This window comes from Martes martes (assembly GCF_963455335.1).
Source record: "Martes martes genome assembly, chromosome: 3".
NCBI classification, from domain to species: domain Eukaryota; kingdom Metazoa; phylum Chordata; class Mammalia; order Carnivora; family Mustelidae; genus Martes; species Martes martes.
Window position 1 is genome coordinate 139,851,364 of NC_137890.1, and position 19,437 is coordinate 139,870,800.

Consider the following 19,437-nt stretch of genomic DNA (forward strand, 5'->3'; position numbering starts at 1 on the left):
GATATAATTTAGTAGTTCTAACCACTTCCTTAAAATGCACCTTTCACTTGAAAAAGTTTAAATAAAGGCCAAAGTAGTAAAACAGATAAAAACCCAGCCTACTCCTCTATCTTCCTTCCCATTTAGTTGAACCACTATACGTTATAGTTGAATTAAAAAACAAAAACTAGGGGTGCCTGGGTGGCTCAGTGGGTTAAAGCCTCTGCCTTCAGCTCAGGTCATGATCCCAGGGTCCTGGGATCGAGCCCCACATCAGGCTTTCTGCTCAGCAGGGAGCCTGCTTCCTCCTCTGTCTGCCTCTCTGCCTACTTGTGATCTCTGTCTGTAAAATCTTAAAAAAAAAATTAAAAAAAACAAAACAAAACAAAAACTACGTACCGCTGTAGTTTTACCAATCACCAGGTCTTTACCAATTTCTAGGTCTTGCTCCTTTATTAATAAACAAGATATGGGAAATAAAACTGTTAAATAGATCCTGTACATTCAGATGTCACACATGCCATTTACTATGGCAGTTCTTTTATTTTTATCTTCCTTTTTGAGTTAAATGTAGAAAATACTGTAGATTTTAAGGAGCCCCTATTCCACGTAACTTTACAATTTCATCACTTTTAGAACATCACTTTGGACCAGAAATAGTATTTAGCACTGATTACAAATGGTTAGAACTTCAATGAAATACATTTTTTGAAACAATAAGATTACAGCCACACTAGGAAGATGTGGAGGAGGCTGGCAGTGAGGCTAACACTTTCACCACAGAGCCTGTTTAAGGATTTTTCTCCTACTACCAGAACTGTTCGTATACAAGGTATCTTATGCTCTCCATTACTATGAACTAGCCATTCAATGACATGAAAACTATGTAAGCAAAAACTGTAGAAAAACACTACATACTGCTGTAGTGGTGATGCTCAAAGTCTTCAGTAAAATGTACGTCTTAAGACAAAGGTGAAGAGAGTAAATCATTTTGGGGATAAAAAATGAAAATGAAGCTGAAGCAAGAGTATCCTTTACAGCTTAAAATTTGAAAAGATAAAAAATATACAGAGTTCACATAAAATCAGATTTACTGTATTTGTAAATCTGAAAGCTCAAAGTCATCATCTCTCTCCCTTACCCACATGCCACCAGTTATGGGGAATACTTTGGGGAGATACACTCTCTCTCATGCTTGACCAATGGCAACGAAGTCCCAGCTTGTGCTATCTGTTTCCACTGGCACTATGAATAACATCCTTCATCACAACTGGTGGCACTATTGTTTACTGACACAGGAAAAACGAAGTGATGATAGGACCATACATTGTGGCTATGTGGTACTAAACAAGCAGATGTTACACTAGTTGTAGTACACAAAACAATTACACTCTATAAGAGCTTTAAATTTGAGATCTTGGATATTGTCTCATTTTATTATTAATAAGCTATTAAGAGTGGTACAAATGGTGAACAGACAATTCCAGTCCTACTTTTTCTATTCAAGTTCTACCAGTCCTTTAAGAACTGGGAGTGATCTTAACTCTTCCTTAAAATTTTCTCTAATAGTTGGGGCGCCTGGGTGGCTCGGTGGGTTAAGCCACTGCTTTCAGCTCAGGTCATGATCTCAGGGTCCTGGGATCGAGCCCCACATCGGGCTCTCTGCTCAGACGGGAGTCTGCTTCCTCTCTCCCTCTGCCTGCCTCTCTGCCTACTTGTGATCTCTCTCTGTGTCAAATAAATAAATAAAATCTTCAAAAAGAAAAAAATCGGGATACCATAGTCTAAGAAGAAACTAAATTTAAAAAAAAAATTTTTTTTTCTCTAATAGTCAAATTTCTACAATGCCCAATATGGTAGCAACAAGCTACATGTGGCTATTTAAGCAAATTAAAATTAAATATAATGTTTAAGTGTTGTTCCCTAGTTACACTAGGCACACTTCAAATGCTCAAAACACATGTAGTTACTGTAGCTACCATATTGGGCAAAACAAATTACAGAACATTTCTATTATCACAAAGTTTTATCGGACAGTGCTGCTCTAGAATCTCCTCTTCCTACCCAACTCCCATACAACTGATTTTCTTCTGTTCATTTTGATAACTTCTACCCAGTGGCAGCTCTTCCAAAATGGCCCTTTAACCTGATTTCCATATTTGATTTCATCTTTCAAGTAAGTTCTTAGAGATCCCTGGTATTGAAGTGTTAAATCTTAATTTTCTTCATATATCAGAACATCTGTTAACAGGCCCTTGTATCTATTCGGTGGTCAACAGCTAACTGGATCGTTCAAATCTGTATTTTTCACATTAAGAATAACATAAACGTGCTTGTTTATATTCAAACTGTATAAACAGCTTTTCTAAACTTCTTGGTTCTAGCTAATAAGGACAATATAAATTCTTACATTTGGCAAGTATCTAGAGAGAGTATTACTTTTAACTTCATTTTTCTAGGAATTTGCATTCTTGTAGTGAATGGGATATGGTCTCTGTTTAGGGTTTAAAAGTAATAACCAATTAAAAGACTTTCCTTATTCCCTCTAATTCACACTTACTAGAAGCTTTTATAATACTGAAATATAAAATAGTGGTACTAAGGAACTACAAGAATACTATAAAAGCTCAAGCCACTGCATATCTCTGTCATTACAAAACTATAAACTGCATGCCAATGGAATGTTTTCTACTACTTAATTTTTTAAATAAAAAATTTTGTGGGTTAAGCAGAAGATACTTGTATTTTCATGCTGAGTTCTATTCAAAGTGAAACTGTTTCAAACTCAAAGCATCCCTAAAGACCCAGGCAACAGATATTCAAACTGGCATTCTTAAATTTTGTATTTTTTCTTTAAGGCAATGCAAAGGCAACTGCTGAGCTGAGCAATGTTTTAGAAAGAGTTATATATTTTTGTATGAAACTGGATTTTACTTTTTAATAAAGTTCTTGTCTCTAAGGTTTGACGTCTACTTTGAGCACCAATTTAAAAGGAAACATTTCAAACTATAAAGTAAATCAATCAGTATGCACTTTATTTCCAGCCAAGGTTTTACATTAAGACCAACAAACTATGTGTGGGCAAACTGTTGATTCACGTTTGAGAAATTACATGGTTTCTACTTAGGTTTTGAAAATGTAGTTCATTGCCATAACATAAGACTTTATTTAATCTGAAAACCACCTGAAGGTGTTTAGAAGAGTATCCTAAGAGATACACTTGTTGACAGAGGAAATATACAGTGTTATGAAAGTATACACAATTCATGACCACAGTGTAGAGCTATTCATGGTGAATAGGTAATGTTCATCTGTTCTCCAAAAGTAGTGAAAAACATTAAGTCACTAAATAAATGCTCAGAATTACCAAGGAACAGTTAAAAACGACCAGGATCCAAACAGGTTATTTATATCATATTTATCTATAAAGAAGTGACAACACTAAAAAACACATTGAAAACCAGTGTTCTGAACTTTAAGTGTGGGATTTAAAAATACTCCATTAACTTGAGAGTGCAGTAATTTTTTTTCCAAATAACATCTGATGGGCAATTCTGATATATTTTACAGCTGAAATATTCCTAAAAGGAGTATCTACATACTATGGCCTATCAAATATAATCTGCATTTTGCAAATCAATATAAAAATTTATCCATCATTTATATTTCGTATTTATATACTTTTTAAAAATTAGATTTTATTGCTAAATGAATTTAGAATTCATATTAAATTTGGAAACCTAACATAATGCTTTCATACCTTATTCCCCAATTGATTTTTTTAGAAACACTGGAAGCAAATGATTATGAAAATGAGACTGCAACAGAAGGCATTTTGAAAGGAAAAATAATTAGGTGCCATTTGCCATTTTATTTCAAAAGCATATTTTGTCCCACTTTTTTCACTAGCAAGAGACTAAAACATGAACCTTTTTTTCTTTTTTAATAAATATGACTACAGTAATCAGAACATAAAAAAGAGTTGTCAGCATTGCTTAGATATCTAAAACAAGGGTAACACTTTCCCACTCACCTAAAAGAAAAATACTTTTTGATTACCAGTTTACAAACATCAGATTCACTGGCCATGTTAAAAGGTCCAGCAAAATTTTAATTCAACAATACTTGAGAATGAATACACACACACACACACACACACACAGAGGACATCTGTGTGTGTGTATATATATTCATTATAAATATATATATACACACACACACATATACATATATATACATATACATATACATATATATATATATATATATATATAGTCAATGTATTCAATAGGCATTCCCCCACAAAATTAATTCATACTTAATTGCCACTTTTAATAAACACTTGTTCAGAGATCATCCATTTGTCTTATATGAAGTTAGGCAATATCAAATGTTCTGTTATGGTCTCCATCTTCTTCGGAATCATCCTCTGAAGCTGTTGAAAGAAAACAGGATGATCAAGAATGATTTTAAGGAGATGAGAATGGAAGTGTAAATATGAAGCCAGAATAGCAATGACTTGTAAAATAAAAATCCGAATTTAGTATACTGTTTGGTCAAAATGGTAAATGACAGGGTTAGGGGTGGTCTGACTGTGGGCGATGCCCATCCACAATGTTCCCACCCCCACATCTTTTTGTTAGGTTAGTTTTTGTAAAAATGAAAATGCTTAAAAATGTGCTTCAAGAAACATCTTCTAAACAACTGAGAACAATCTGTGTTCATAGTAGCTAATGATACAGACACCAGAGAAAAAATGAACTTAAGGCAAGTGCTCTCACACACCTGAGAAGAATCTGGTTTATTACTGCTGCATGTTTGATGCATCCGATGAGAATGAAAAAAAATGTACACAGAATAGGTTATGGGTGTTCTTCCAATTTACATCAAAGCTCTGTCTATACAATGCCACGAAAAGCTCTATTTAGCCAAAAAAGCTTTATATAGACACAGCCCAAGTTAAAATAATTGGATTCAATAAAAACCTTTTGAGAATATTCCTATGCCTCCACACTGTCAGAAACATCACTTGCGCAATGTTTCTGACATCAATTTATTATTAAGTAGCTCAGAAGTTTAAAATACACACCGTGGAATGTCAATAGGAAGGACCTAAGTAAAAAACTATATATGCTATAAACTGTTCTGTGTGTTCAGAAAAACGGAAGTTCACTAAAATAAACACCCAACCAGCATTTCCCCTGATATCAAGGGCAGAAAGGTTAAATGTACACTCTTCTTGTATTAATACTGGACCCAATATTTAAGAGTACCCAACAAATGGAATCGACAAAAAAATTATGCTACATGTATGATGAAACTTAAGTTTCCTTAGTCTACCTATCTTACAGAAATCTTAAGTCCATTTTTAATAAATGGTATCAAGCATGTACTTAGCTCACAAATGAGTAGATCCTACAGTTAAGTTTTATGCTGTATCACAGAAAATATCAAATTAAAAAATAAAACAGCTCTTCAGGGAAATTCTCATGTTTTCTATTTGATTAAAGCCACAGGAGAAGAAAATTGAGTCAGAACTAGCTCTTAGAACATATGAAAATTCTGGTACTTAGGATTAAGTTTGCAGCACCCACATCTGTCACTCACAGCTGAATTTGGGTGTATTTCACCTCCATCTTTCTCACATGCTGGGAGTAGACACTGCTATGTTTAAGAAACTAAATTCTAAATGAGAATGTTAGTTTTAAAAAAACAAAACGAAACAAGCAATCTGAGGAAAATATACAGTGAAACAAATCACTATTATCACATCTGGCAAAGTATTAATTATAATTTACCAAAAAAGAGATTGTTGTTAGACAACACAAGGGATCTGAACTAAGAAGGTATAAAAGAAAAAGTATTTATACCCAACGAATTCACATTTTATATACCATTTACTCCTTTATATACCATTTTCACAAGTTTTGAAATGCATTATCTGGTGGAACCTCTAATCCTCTCAAAACTTAAAAACAGTACAAACTTAATGACAAAAATCAGTGTCTTAGAATATTCAAGACATTAAAAGGTTCCCATGAAGACCAAGTCCTTCCCAAACTTTAAAGGATGCTGAGCTTACCCTAAAGGAAAAAACATTATGCACACTACAGGTAACACTCCAACTGTTTTGAAGATGAGTACAGAAGATAATCCAGTGGAGAATACATATTTTAAAGCACTTCAAAGAGTGTAATGGAAACTGACCGTGGGGAGCCAGTTGCTTTGGGCGAAAAAGTACAATAGGTACGGTAATCCTGGATTCTCAGGGACTGTTTCAGAGCTACTGATATCTGTGCCCACCTGATATGAAGCACCCTGGAGGTTGTAGGACTTTGAGGTTAAGCTGTGCAGATGCCTGTAAAGATTTGGGCATTAAGTGCCTTCACACAGGAGCCCAGGGAGAAGTCCTAATGCTGGAACGTGATCTTAAGAGATTGGAGCTACTGGCGGAGCTGGCTGCCTATTAAAGGTCCATGAGGACCTGAACAAGGAGCAAAAAAACCCTATGGCTTCTGTTATAGACTCAGAATTAGGAATCTTTTGCCCTTATTTTCCTAGAACTACAAACAAACACAGGGAAAACCTTTAGTGATCTAACAAAGCTGAGTAACAAGTAAAACTTCATAGACACACACACACACAAAAATTGAACAGATTTAGAAGTGTGGTTTGACCAGTGAATGTTTTCTTTTTGATTAAAAGTTCTAAATACAATTAGATTTTGCTCTGTGGGTTTAATTTGCAAAAGTAAATTCAACAAGTCTGGGAAGGGGAAATTCCACCTACTTTCGAGATCTTCCATATGTGCCTGAAGAGTTCTTGCAAGGTTAATAAACTAGAAACAATGCAGAAAGAAATACAGTAGTTTAAATGTTGCAAATGTATCTAAAAAGAGAATTAGTATAGGAGATTCATTTCTACTTAAGAAAGTCAAACACCATTTTAAACCTTTAAATAGGGGTCTTTCTATCCCCACATCACAAATTACAAGCTTAGGATATTAACTTTTAAATGTTATATATAATCATTATATAAATGGCCATGTAGATATCATGAATCATGTAGAAACTGAAAACAGATACAATAAATTAATCCAATGGCACTCTGTCTTCTTGCAACACCTCAAAAAATTATGGAGAAAAAAATTAAGACCACTACAATTTGGACACAAATGAATTCACTTTTAGTGGCCAAGTAAAGAAAAAAAAAGAACAGAATAAAACAAGAACAATAATCAGTATTTTCCTGCCTAAATTTGATAGCTCCAGAAGTATTTTAATCTGGTGAAGACTTCCCCTTTAATATAATTTGTCTGTATCTTTTACAAAGGCATCCAACAGATATTATATGCATTATATAAGGTTTATTCATTTTGACAAGGTAAGTCACCTTTTAAGAAATAATTTTTTAGCACTTACTAAATTTAGGTTCTATGATTTCTTAAGGCCTTAGAAATCAAAAGAGCTCTGCTCAAATTCTGAATGCTCTTGATAGCTCATTCTTTTTTTTCTCAATGATAATAATCTGTCCAAAAGGCTCACAGGAATAATGTTCACATAATGATTACAGAAAAATATTTTTTTAACCAATTAGAAACAGTATTATGTATTGGTTATTTGATAATTTTCAAAATAAAATCGATTTTACATTTCACCAAATCTATTCACAGATTTACATTTCACCAAAAACTCGGATCTATTTTTAATCATCAGAGTGAACATTTATTTTAAAAAGTCTGAAATAGATCTTTATGAACATGTTTTAAGATATGAAGTGTTCACAATGCCAGAGTAATGAGATGGAGACCCTAGCCCCCGCCACATTAAATGGGCCAGGCAGCAGAGTATAAATTTCTATGGTACACTGAGGTAACTAGTATCATTTTACTTATGAGCACCTACAAGACAGCTAGCTCAAGTGTTAAATTAAGGTAAGAGTAAACAGAGTAAACACACAGTAGTCCGTATCTTCAGTAGTTTGTAATATGAATGCTTAAGAATTAGTACACTGGCAATCTTTTATAGGATACTAACAAATGAAATTAAAGTTAATTTCCCAAAATCTTGGTTTATGGAGTTCAATTTCAATGTCAGGTTTCTAAGTTGTAATAATAAGTTGGATGTTCCCTTCCAAATTAAAAAGAGCATTTCCTCAAGGTGTTTTCAATTCATCCCCGTTTTTCACTGAAATATATTCCAATTACCTTCAAGAGCTAGAAAATTACTTCTACAAAAAGCTTAATGAAAAAAATTAGGCTGTTTGATATAGAAGTAAGGAAGACAGCAATTTCTATTAAATCTATAATATCTTTATTTTTAAGATACATTTTAATATAAGAGCTCCCCCCCCCCAAATAGAACATATAAAACAATGTGCTTTCCAAAGCAAACACTTGCAGCATTGCACCCTTCCCCCCACTCCAATATTACTTACTCGGACACGCGTGCTTGGTTCATTTGTATTTCCCATCATATCAGAAAAGCTTTGTTCGCACAAGTGCAATAACACAACTAGGTAGAGACCAGAGCTGATAAACTCATACTCAGCCTTTAACAGGGAAGCAAACGAGAAAAATACGGAGAATGAAAAATTAGTAGAATGAGATTGATACTCAGTATACTGATAAACTAGAGGAAATGTATTTGTAATCAGTTTCCAGGAAGAGATACAGTGCCATCTATTAAAAAAGAAATAAAAAGCCATCCCTTGTAATTTCAAAAAATTTTACCGTTATTAATATAATGTGTTCAAATGGGTGCTCCTTATTCTCATATAGTCTTCCTTTATGTAATTATTTATATAAAAATGGGAAAAAAATCATGTGATGGTAAATAAATGCTCTGGTTCCCTATAAAGCTCAAAATAGATTTCTTTGCACAGATGGCTGTAAGTGTTTACTTAAAAATTAGCATCCTATTCTGAGAGGTCAAGTGTTTCTTATGTAATTTAACTAACTTCAAGGCAACAGCAAATACAAAAATGAACTTTAAAAAAAAAAAAAAAGGCAGTAGGGCGCCTGGGTGGCTAAGTCAGTTAAGCATTTGTCTGTCTTCGGCTTAGGTCATGATTCTAGAGTCCTGGGATCGAGTCCACATTTCTCCCTCTGTCTCTCATGAATAAATAAAATCTTAAGGAAAAAAAAAAAGGATAGTAAAGTAACTTCCAGATATCCTTTGCACAGAAATTTGCAGTGGAAAAAATAGTTCTTTGGTTTAAAGCTGTTCTGCTGTTTTGAAGGTAAGAAAACAAAACATGAATATAATATTATTAAAAATCTAAACTGTTATGTAATTGTTACACAGTGAACTATCTGTAAATTGCATCATTTTCTGATAATAAAGTTATCTGAAATTAAGAATTATACGTTCGTAGTACGAACTTGAGTTACTGACTACAGATTCTTCAGAATACTCAACAAATTTCAAATTGATTAAAAGTTTCTCTAAATACTTCATTAACTGCTTATTTTTAACTTAAAAGGTAATCACGTATCTAGGAGATTTAAAAAAAGAGTTTAATGGTTATCACCTTGAAAAAGATGAAGGCACTGGATAATGAAAAACTAAACTGTACTTAAAATGAAGGTAGTTGTCAGGCCACTAGAATCCAAGATTCACAAAGAACAAAGATGTTAAAGCCAGGAAGCTTAATCACGACTGTCATTTTTATAATGACTCCACCTAGTATTTCCTAACACCTCTAAATTATTTAAGAAGTGGGTCATTAAAATTCTTGAAGAACAATAAAAACATTCCTAGCTATAATGAAGTCAAAACCACCTTCAAGAGACATGATGGAGCACCTAAGAAAGAATGGCAGGAGAAAACCATCCTTTGAAACCTACACTAATTTTGAGAAGACAAAAAAAACCAAGAACAAAAAAACAAAAAACCCCACAAAATTCTTTGCATTATTCCACCTTTCCATACCCCCCCCCATTCTATAAAATACCAATGTCCAGCTGTCTACAGAGACGTCTTAAGAATTTAAGACAATGCATTACTCAGACTGATATTCCCTTTGGAGTAAGTTTTAGAGTATGCTTCATTAAAGAGTAAAATAATGATTAACATTAGAGTAATATCTGTACTACAGCAACTGCCTAATGTTTCATTCATTAAATCAGTGACTCTTAACCTGGATGTAAGCAATTAGCTTCAAGAGCTCTGGAAATCCCTAAAATTATATACAGATTTTGTGTATATGTATATTTTGTAAGGTGTGTTTCTGGTTTTATCCAGATTTTCAAAGGGTATCCATATTCCCACATTTAAAAAGTGAAGCATGCCCACAAAAGATCATATATTGCATGTTTCCATTTATATGAAATATCCAAAACAGATAATCCATAGAGACAGAACACAGATTGGTAGTTGCCAGGGGATGGAAGAAGGGGGAAGGAGCAACTGCTTAATGGGTATAGGATCTTCTTTTAGAGATGAAAATGTCCTGGAACTAGGTGGAGGTGATGGTTGCACAGCACTGCAAATGTACTAGTACCAATAAACTGTTTACCTTAAAATGGTTATGTTATATAAACTTCACTTCAATTAAAAAAAAAAGGGGGAGGGAAGGTGCTCATTACTCCTTCATTTAAAAAGTGCTTTTTCAAGCATTCATGCATTCTCTCATCATCATATCTCTTTTTATCAAAAATATGCTAAGCACACTTGGATAATATGGCCCTAGAGCCATACTTTGTAATCTCTTCCAACATCTTCCCCTCTTCCCCTGAATTTTCCTTTAAAAAGGGGAAAAAACTGAGCTCTAAGCTTCAGGAAAAAAGACTGATCAAATCAATGCGGGGTGGAGGTGGGGAGGAGTGATCAATACATACCAAAAAAAATCTGAGAAATGAGAGGAAAATATTTGAAATAAAATCTTAATATGATCAGAGAAATCCCAACATTATTCATTATATAATTAACAGCATGACTGTAGCAATACAATACCGAAGGAAAGAGAAACAATGTGAACTTGGAATAAATGATTTCATGTAAGATAACTCGTTCAACATAAAGGTAGGAGTGGGAAGAGGGCGGAGGGAGCGGGGAATAGGAAGGGTAGAGGGAACCAGACAGGAGTAAGAACAAGGGGCATCAGACAGGTTCATAAAAAAAAATTATTCCTAACATAAAAAATATAGAACTAAGATGCAGATGTGGGGACTGGTGTTTTAACTATTTTCCAGTACTCAAGAGGCATTCACAACTGAGACAGCTATGGGGAGAGAAGATTGGTATTACTACTTTGGGACTAATTTCCTAACTTTTATTATTTTCAGGTTTATTTAAAAGACATATGATGAATTTTACTTTAAACCCAGAATCTGTGACTTGGTTATTTGCCTTTCGCTTTAAAAAGTTAGGGGAAAAATAATACAAAATTATAAAATCATATAATACCTAATGTAATAACAGAGAATTATATTAAAACCATTACTATTATTATTTCATGTCGGTTTTCTGACCATGATTTAATCTTTTCTTCAAGAGTTGTCCTTTAAGCATAGAATAGACACTTACCAAATTAGGCAAAATATACTAACTTGTTCATTTGCATGAGCTCTATGTAGTTCATGAATATCAAAATCCTCCAGGTTAAGCTGCAACTTCTCTTTACAGAGTTCACAGGTGGTTACAGCCTCTAATGAAGAACCTGGTAAAATCAAAAGTAAAGTTTAGTTTTGCTATATCTCCACAAACATTTTTCCCTGTAAAGTTCTTTTTGAAAAAGATTTTATTTGAGAGAGAGAGCCTGAGCAGGGTGGGAGGTGGAAAAGAGGCAGAGGGAAAAGCAGACTCCCCATGGAGCAGGGAGACCAATGTGGGGGTTGATCCCAGGACACTGAGATCATGACCTGAGCCAAAAGCAGCTGCTTAACCAACTGAGCAACATAGGCACCCCTCCTTGTAAAGTTTTTTAAGCTTAGAATATAAGTATATACTCTATATATCAATATATAATCAAAATATATATACATTCTACATATTAAGATATATATTCTACGTATCAATATATATAATCAATATATAGAAAGGAAGTAAGACTACATTGGTAACACTGATGTGCTTGTCAGGTCCTAATCTATGGTATTTAGGCCCAGCCCATTATTTAGGTATCTATTGTTTTTTGCCTCCCAGAAATGCACATACATCCCCACCCCTGATGGTGGGAAGCTGACAATGCAATGTCATCTGTACTTCCCGCTTCCTCAAGTACCTTGACAGGATGCCATGAAAACAATTATAAGTAATACAGTATCCCAAACAATGAGTTACCTATACTCAGGCCAGTATCTTTGATATGACAACACAGACCTTTTGAGCTCTAAGAAATGTACCTTCCCTATGAGGGGAAAAAAGGAATCCACTTCTGTCCTTTCAGCCATAAAAGGAATGAAGTTCTGACACATGCTACAACACCGATGAACCCTGAAAACTTGCTAAGTAAAATAAAGCAGATACAAAAAGGAAAAATATTATAATATGATTCTATTTATATGAATTATGTAGAACAGGCAAATTCAGAGAGAAAATGAGTAAGTTACCAGGGACTGGGGACAGGGGAAAGGTGGAACTTGCTACTTAATGGATACAGTTTTTGTTTGGGGTGATGATAAAATTTTTCAAGTGGGTAGTGGTAATGGTCACACAGCATTCTGAATGTTATTCAACGCTACTGAGCTGTACCTTAATAACGGTCAAAAGGAAAATTATATATATATATAGTTTATCAAAATTGAAAAAAAAAAAGCTCCTTCTATCCCATATGCATTTAGTTATTGGTTACTCCTCAGCTTCTGGGTCTAACAGGTGATAGTCTAAATAAACATAGTCATTTCCACACCTCCACCCCACCATTTTTATTTTTAGATAGAGCTTTAAATTGAAAAAGATGTCCTAAAAGTTTAAGAAGTCATGTAACTTCTACAGGGTAGAGGTTTAGATTCAATTCAACTAACATTTGTTGACTTTGTTATGTGCCAAGATTTAGAAGAAAAGGTAGTAAACCCTGCTGTCTTCAAGGAGCTCTTAAACCTCTTAAAACAGTAATTCTGGCATGAAGTCCAAGACAGCAATGGTAATTTATATGCATTTTCTTTTGAAAATAACCTAACAGAAAGTAAGTGCTATTGTGAGGTAGTATGTTGTCTCAAAATGTCCTGTGGTCAAACTACATAAGATATTCACAGTATTTCAAGGAATGAATAAAAACTAGTTGTGACTGTTGCTGCTATTTTAGGAGTCTAACATATTTAAAGATTTTGAAATTAAAATGCCATCTGGAATATTTTAATAAAAAAATTAATATTGTACCACTGACTGAACTAAATTCAGGGAAAGTTCGTATTATGATCTGAAGGAGAATATAAAAAATGTGAAAGATAAAATTTAGCAGACATTTCTTAAAACTATCTTCTGATTCAGAAGCAAAGTATTATTATAAAATATGGACCTTGGAGACAGACCATGTAGTACAAATTGTTACACATCTTAGGGATTCATTTTTTCTCTTCTAGGAATTAAGTGACTTCTAGAACATTCAAAAAGGTCATATATAGCTGGGAAAAGTCCATTTATACCTACATTGTTTAGTCCACAACTCTTTCCACGTATACCCCACCTCATTCAGTAGGCCCTGACTGCATTTGTCTAAACTCTTAGGTCTATAAACTTGCTTTATACATCTCTGCACATCCTGCAGAATTTAACAGTAGACACATGGCAGCTGCTTAATAAATGTTTATCTCAATCTCTACCAGAATGAATCTTCTACCAGACGAGCCTTTATGTAAGTATGAGAAAGGCTTGTGAAAATTTATCAGGAAGGTTCAGATCTTGAGATCTTTACATTCATTTGATGTATCTTAGGAAGTACCTATTATAACCTGATAAAACCCATCAAATTGAGTATTCACCACATGCCCAGTACTGTGAGAAACTATAAACATCATCTCATTTGACCTTCACAACAACCCTGTGTGGTAAATACTACTAAATCTACTCATAATAGAACTGAGGCCCAATCCGAGAACTACTTAAGAGTGTCTAAAACTAGATCTAGGCATCTTTGTATCTAAAAACTCTACTGGGTAATTGTGACCGGCAGCCAGGGTTAAGAACCAATGTTAAAAAACTTACTCGAGACCCTCCAGGTAAATGTTAGAGCCATTATGCCAATCTCGTCTTGTCTAATTCCAAAATGCCAATGTTCTTAACACTGTATTATCTGTTTTTCTGCCTACACAACACTAACAATCTAACTGCAAATATTATCAGAAGGTGAATCACACTGTTTTTCATTCTGGGTAATGGCTAACATTCCTGGGCCCTGACTGTCAAGAACCAATGCTTCCATGACAAACACTCATTTCATCTTAATAAGGCCCTAGGGCAGTGATAACAAAGCCAAGAGGCTGTTTTAACACCATACAGCTAAGAAAAGGCTGCTACAAATCAGACGCATCTGTCCCACAGCTTTGTGATCAGACTACCTTAAAACAAAACATAAACCCCCTACCCCATGGAGGCCTTGGCTACCTAGCTACACACAAACAAAATTTTCCCAGGAGCCTCATAATCTCTAGCTTGAACAGGTTACCCAACTCTTTCAAAAGATTATTAAAATTAGTATTAATGCCATCATACCTCACAAGTGATTTTCCTAAGTCACCAACTGCAAGACTATAAATCTCATACTGTGTCCATTTATTAATCTGATCTAATTTCCCACCCTACTCACTCTACTAGTTATTTTCACTATGTTTTCTGATACTCATGGTCTAAACGTCTCTCATAACCAGTCTCTTTTTTGATTAATCTCTTCAACTTCACGCCTAAATCACAGTGCCCTTCTAGACTGTTAGATCCTTTTTTCCCACAACCCTTTGTACCTGAGGACCAAGAAGTAGAAATAAATAACCCCATACCTATTGCTATTTTGAAACTCTAAGTCCCTCCTCTTTCATTAATAACTTTAGCACCTGGCTTTCCATCTTCATCAACTTACTTCTTGGCTATTTCAATATCCACACACACTTCCTCAATATCCATGCTTCTAAGTATCACCCTTCCCCATCCTGCCACCCACTATGGTCATATCCTTGACTGTGTCATCATAGTTTACTGCACTACCCCTAAATCTGTATTTTAGGCATTTCCTCCAGTGTACCTAAAATTTCTCATCAGTCCAGTTTACCTACTCTGGCAACTGTCTTCAATGTCAATGAGACTCAAAGACTTCTAACCCTACACCACTTTCTGATGTCCTTACTCCCCCTCTTGATTTAAATTTCCATGGCCATCACAACAATGTCCTTACGAATATCCTTAACTCCCTTCATCATATTTGCCTAGCAAAGGTCCCAACACCAGCGACCCCAAATCCCTATCTACATCCAACCATCTGAAAACTGCTTCTAAAAAATGTACATCTCACTTTTAAATCATATTCACAGCCACAGATTTTTAGGGACACTAGTACTTCCAGAACCCTAAAAATGTCCGTAAGTATTATTTTCCCTACACATCAAAATCTCTTAACCTGTCCCCAATCAGCTAAAGACCTTACCTCCTTTTATTAAGAAAACAGAAGCAATTATACAGGAATTCAAGCAAGCATCCTCTCATCAAAGCAACAAACTGATCAACATTCATATCTACACCAGCCTTGTAGATAATAAAGTAATTTTTTTCCCTATTAAAGGCTAAAATTTTTTTCCTTCCATTGTTTCTTTCATTAAAATAAAACATGCCGTAAAATCTCCCACTTGAAACTGAAACAAAAACACATCCTATGACCCCATTTTACTCCCTAATTACTCCACCTTATCACCAGTCTCCTTAACAAAAAAGCTTACTGGAAGAGGGGTCTATGTGGCTGTTTCCTGTCTTACCCTGTTTTCTATTAATCATGCTCATGATTCCATCACTCCACAAAAACTGAAACCACCAAGGACATTCATACTACCAACTGCCATTTCTTTGTTCGAATCTCTTTGTGATACTTGGTATGTTTGATCATACCCTCTTTAGAACACTTTTTTCTTCAGACTTACACAACACTGCATTTTCTTAGTTTTCTTCCTACCAGATTGAGGCTGCTTCTCAGATCTCCTCTGCTCCCACTAAATACGTGGGTGCCCCAGGCCTCTGTCCTGGCCTTATTCCTTTGACACCTGTTCTTGCTCTAGGTACTTTACTTAATCCCATAGCTTAAAATTATTACTTACGTGCTCTAATTCCCCAAAATGTAACTTTCAGCACTAATGATTTCCTGAAACACCAGGTTTGTCTAGCTAACTGCCTAGATCACATTTTTAGATAGTTTTCTAATAAGCAGTTTACGTCTAAAACAGAATTCTTTATTTCCTGCCCCACACTTATTCCACTCCTACTCCTTTAAGTCCAGTAAATGGCCCCACCATGTACTCAGTTGTTCGACACAAAAATATAAACTTCTCAGACTGTTCCTTCTCCTTCACCACATCCAATCTATTGGCAAGTCATACAGAATCTACCTCCCAAACACACCAGAATCCAACCATTTCCACCACTACCATCACCGTCTCTTGTAAGATAGATTCCTGGATGGACTCCCTGCCTCTATTCTTGTCCCCCTAAAATCCATTCTCCACAAAGCAGCCAAAATAAAATCATTTCACTCCCCTGCCTTTCAGTGGCTTCCCATTACACTTAGACAAAAATCTAAATTTCAGACATTAGTTTTTTGGTTTTTTTTTTTTAAGATTTTATTTATTTATTTGACAGACAAACAATCACAAGTAGGCAGAGAGGCAGGCAGAGAGAGAGGAGGAAGCAGGCTCCCCGCTGAGCAGGGAGCCCAATGTGGGGCTTGATCCCAGGACCCCGGGATCATGACCTGAGCCGAAGGCAGAGGCTTTAACCCACTGAGCCACCCAGGCGCCCCTGAGACATTAGTTTTAAAAGTCTTAAATGACATAACCTCTGCTAATCTCTCTAATCTCAACTATCACCCCTCTCCTTATCCACTAATTATACTCCTGCCACACTGCATTTCATTCAGTTCCTCAAACACACCGTCATGTTACCTGCCACCTGAAAGTTTTCACACTACAAGTTTCTTCAGTTGGAATGCTCTTGCCCTCATTTTGGAATAGCTAGCTCCTCTCTGTTTAGTTTAAATGTTCTCACCTCAACAAGGCATCTCTTTAACGCCCCATGCCACCACAAAAGCAAGTGCCTTGTCTGTCCTGTTTACCATTCTAGATCCCACATCTAGAACTGTGCCTGGCTCCCTAATGGGTACTCAATTAACAATGAATCCCTATAGTAACCTTATTACTACTCCACAACAGCATTAGAAACAAAGTATTTCTCGGGGCACCTGGGTGGCTCAGTGGGTTAAAGCCTCTGCTTTCGGCTCAGGTCATGGTCCCAGGGTCCTGGGATCGAGCCCCACATCAGGCTCTCTGCTCAGCAGGGAGCCTGCTTCCCTCCCTCTATGCCTGCCTCTCTGCCTACTTGTGATCTCTGTCTGTCAAATAAATAAAATCTTTTAAAAAAAAAGAAACAAGTATTTCTTAAGGCCACATAACTGGTAAACAGTAAGCATGACTTCTTCAGAAAGATCTTACATGACATAAGGATCAACTGTGATAATCAATTATAATTACCAAACATCTATGAAAAAGTAGTTTGTTGGGTTAATAAAATACAAGAAACACTACGAAAAATTTACGAAGACTAATGAGTGCTCTTTAATGCTTTTGCTTCAAAAAATAACATTCTTTTGAAAAGAGTGTAACTCTGACAATAAATTATAATCAGATTTGCTAACTAAAATACATTTGTATGTACATCTCTTAGAAAAACTGTGAAAACAAAATACATAAAAAGATAAATCTCACCAGAGTTAATTTTGGCCTGTAACCACTTTTTCATGCACTCTTGGTGGACATACTGCAAACTTCCTGTGCACTTGCATGGCTCTATCAACAAGTTAGATGATGATGCAGCTGCCATCTGACAAATTCTACATAAGTCACCTTCTTCTTCTTCAGAATCCTCTAAAAGGAGGCTAGAAAAGAAGGAACATTTCATAAACAGAGCTATGATAACTCATCCTGGTTGGTCATTTCCAAACATACCTATCTCAAACAACGTCTTTGTTATTTCTACTCATGTTCTGAATAGGAAAAAGCAAAAACCTTAAAAAACAGCGACCACCATTAAAAAAACAAAAACAAAAAACAACAGTTCAGTAAGAATGAAAATTATATTTTAAAGATAAACAGAACAGGGTATATCCTATTATCTTCAAATACTTTAAGTAATTTTCTCTTTGATATCACACTTTAAGTTTCTTATTTTTCATGATCACTTTACAAACATACCTAAGAGATTTTAATTTCTATACTATCACAGACTACCTTCGATTCCAACAGTATAAAGGAATATACTTACTTACTTAACACTTTCCTCTCCCACCTCCCAAAAAAAGTCAATAAATAATGACTTGTTTTTTCATTTACATACTATCAAAACCACATATATTTAAAATGATAAAACTTTTTGTATTTAATCACAGTAAAAGACAACAGGTTTTTAAATTCTCCACTTCCCCCACCCACAGCAATGTTATTCAATCATCCTGATTTTTATAGGGCAGGCTTTTAAAGTGTGAAGACTTTCCATTAACCTATGTTCTCTATTTAATAGGCCAACATGTACTGCTTAATTTAAGTGCAAGATGATAGCTATGTGTATATATATATAATTTTTTGTTAAAATCCCCATTACCTTAGTCTAGTGCTGGCATGAGTACTCACAACTGAATGCTTAAACTGCTACTGAAATACAAGTGGATTATACAGGTTCCTAATGAATTTAGAAAAAGATGTGTGGAAAGAGGATTAGATGTACAACAATTAGGTGACTATCATGCTCTGACTGAACCAGAGATATAACCTCAACCATAAATATTTATGTTTTACCTTCAAATTTAACCTTCTTTGGCTTACAGTTTCAATTTTTTTTTTTAACTTGGGGGGGTTCAATTTTTTAGATTCTTATTCATTTACCTGTGGAGTGTCTTAAAATCTTCAGGTATGAGCAAAATATATAATAAAGGAATACACACAGTTTCTATGACAAAATAACCAACAAATGCTGCTTTATAAACTATCTAATCAGACAGAGTGGTGCTGGCTTAATTTCTCTCTGGAAATTACTAAATTAACGCTTTGCTCTCTGTTTATACCACTCGTTACTGAATTCCTCAGCAGACAGCTTGTAATGAGAGGAAGTTGCTATAATGACATTAAAGCTAACACTATCAGGGCAGTGAGTGAATCATTCTCCAAGGAAAACAGCAAACTTTAAGTGCAGGAAGAGAATAGTCCCATGGTACATAAAGAAAAAAGGGAATATAGTGGCCTAATGTCCAACATCTTAGGCTCCCCTTATCCCC

General features: G+C 35.0%; 1 protein-coding gene across 4 annotated transcripts in view; it reads right to left on the reverse strand.

Annotated features, from left to right (window-relative positions):
• Window positions 1-4,243: 4,243 nt before the first annotated feature.
• The window catches only part of MARCHF7 (membrane associated ring-CH-type finger 7), a 45,196-nt gene continuing 30,002 nt past the window's right edge, over window positions 4,244-19,437 (reverse strand). Inside the window, exons 6-10 of one of the 4 annotated variants that reach the window (XM_080798310.1) lie at window positions 17,876-18,045; window positions 11,531-11,640; window positions 8,416-8,529; window positions 6,769-6,817; window positions 4,244-4,414 (exon numbers count right to left, since the gene is read on the reverse strand). In XM_080798310.1, coding sequence (XP_080654436.1) covers window positions 4,356-4,414; window positions 6,769-6,817; window positions 8,416-8,529; window positions 11,531-11,640; window positions 17,876-18,045 — 502 coding nt within the window. In that variant the 3' untranslated portion in view covers window positions 4,244-4,355. Of the gene's footprint in view, window positions 4,415-6,768; window positions 6,818-7,497; window positions 8,530-11,507; window positions 11,641-17,875; window positions 18,046-19,437 lie in introns of those variants that run through there. The other 3 variants (XR_013966532.1, XR_013966533.1, XM_080798309.1) reach the window with 3 other exon arrangements.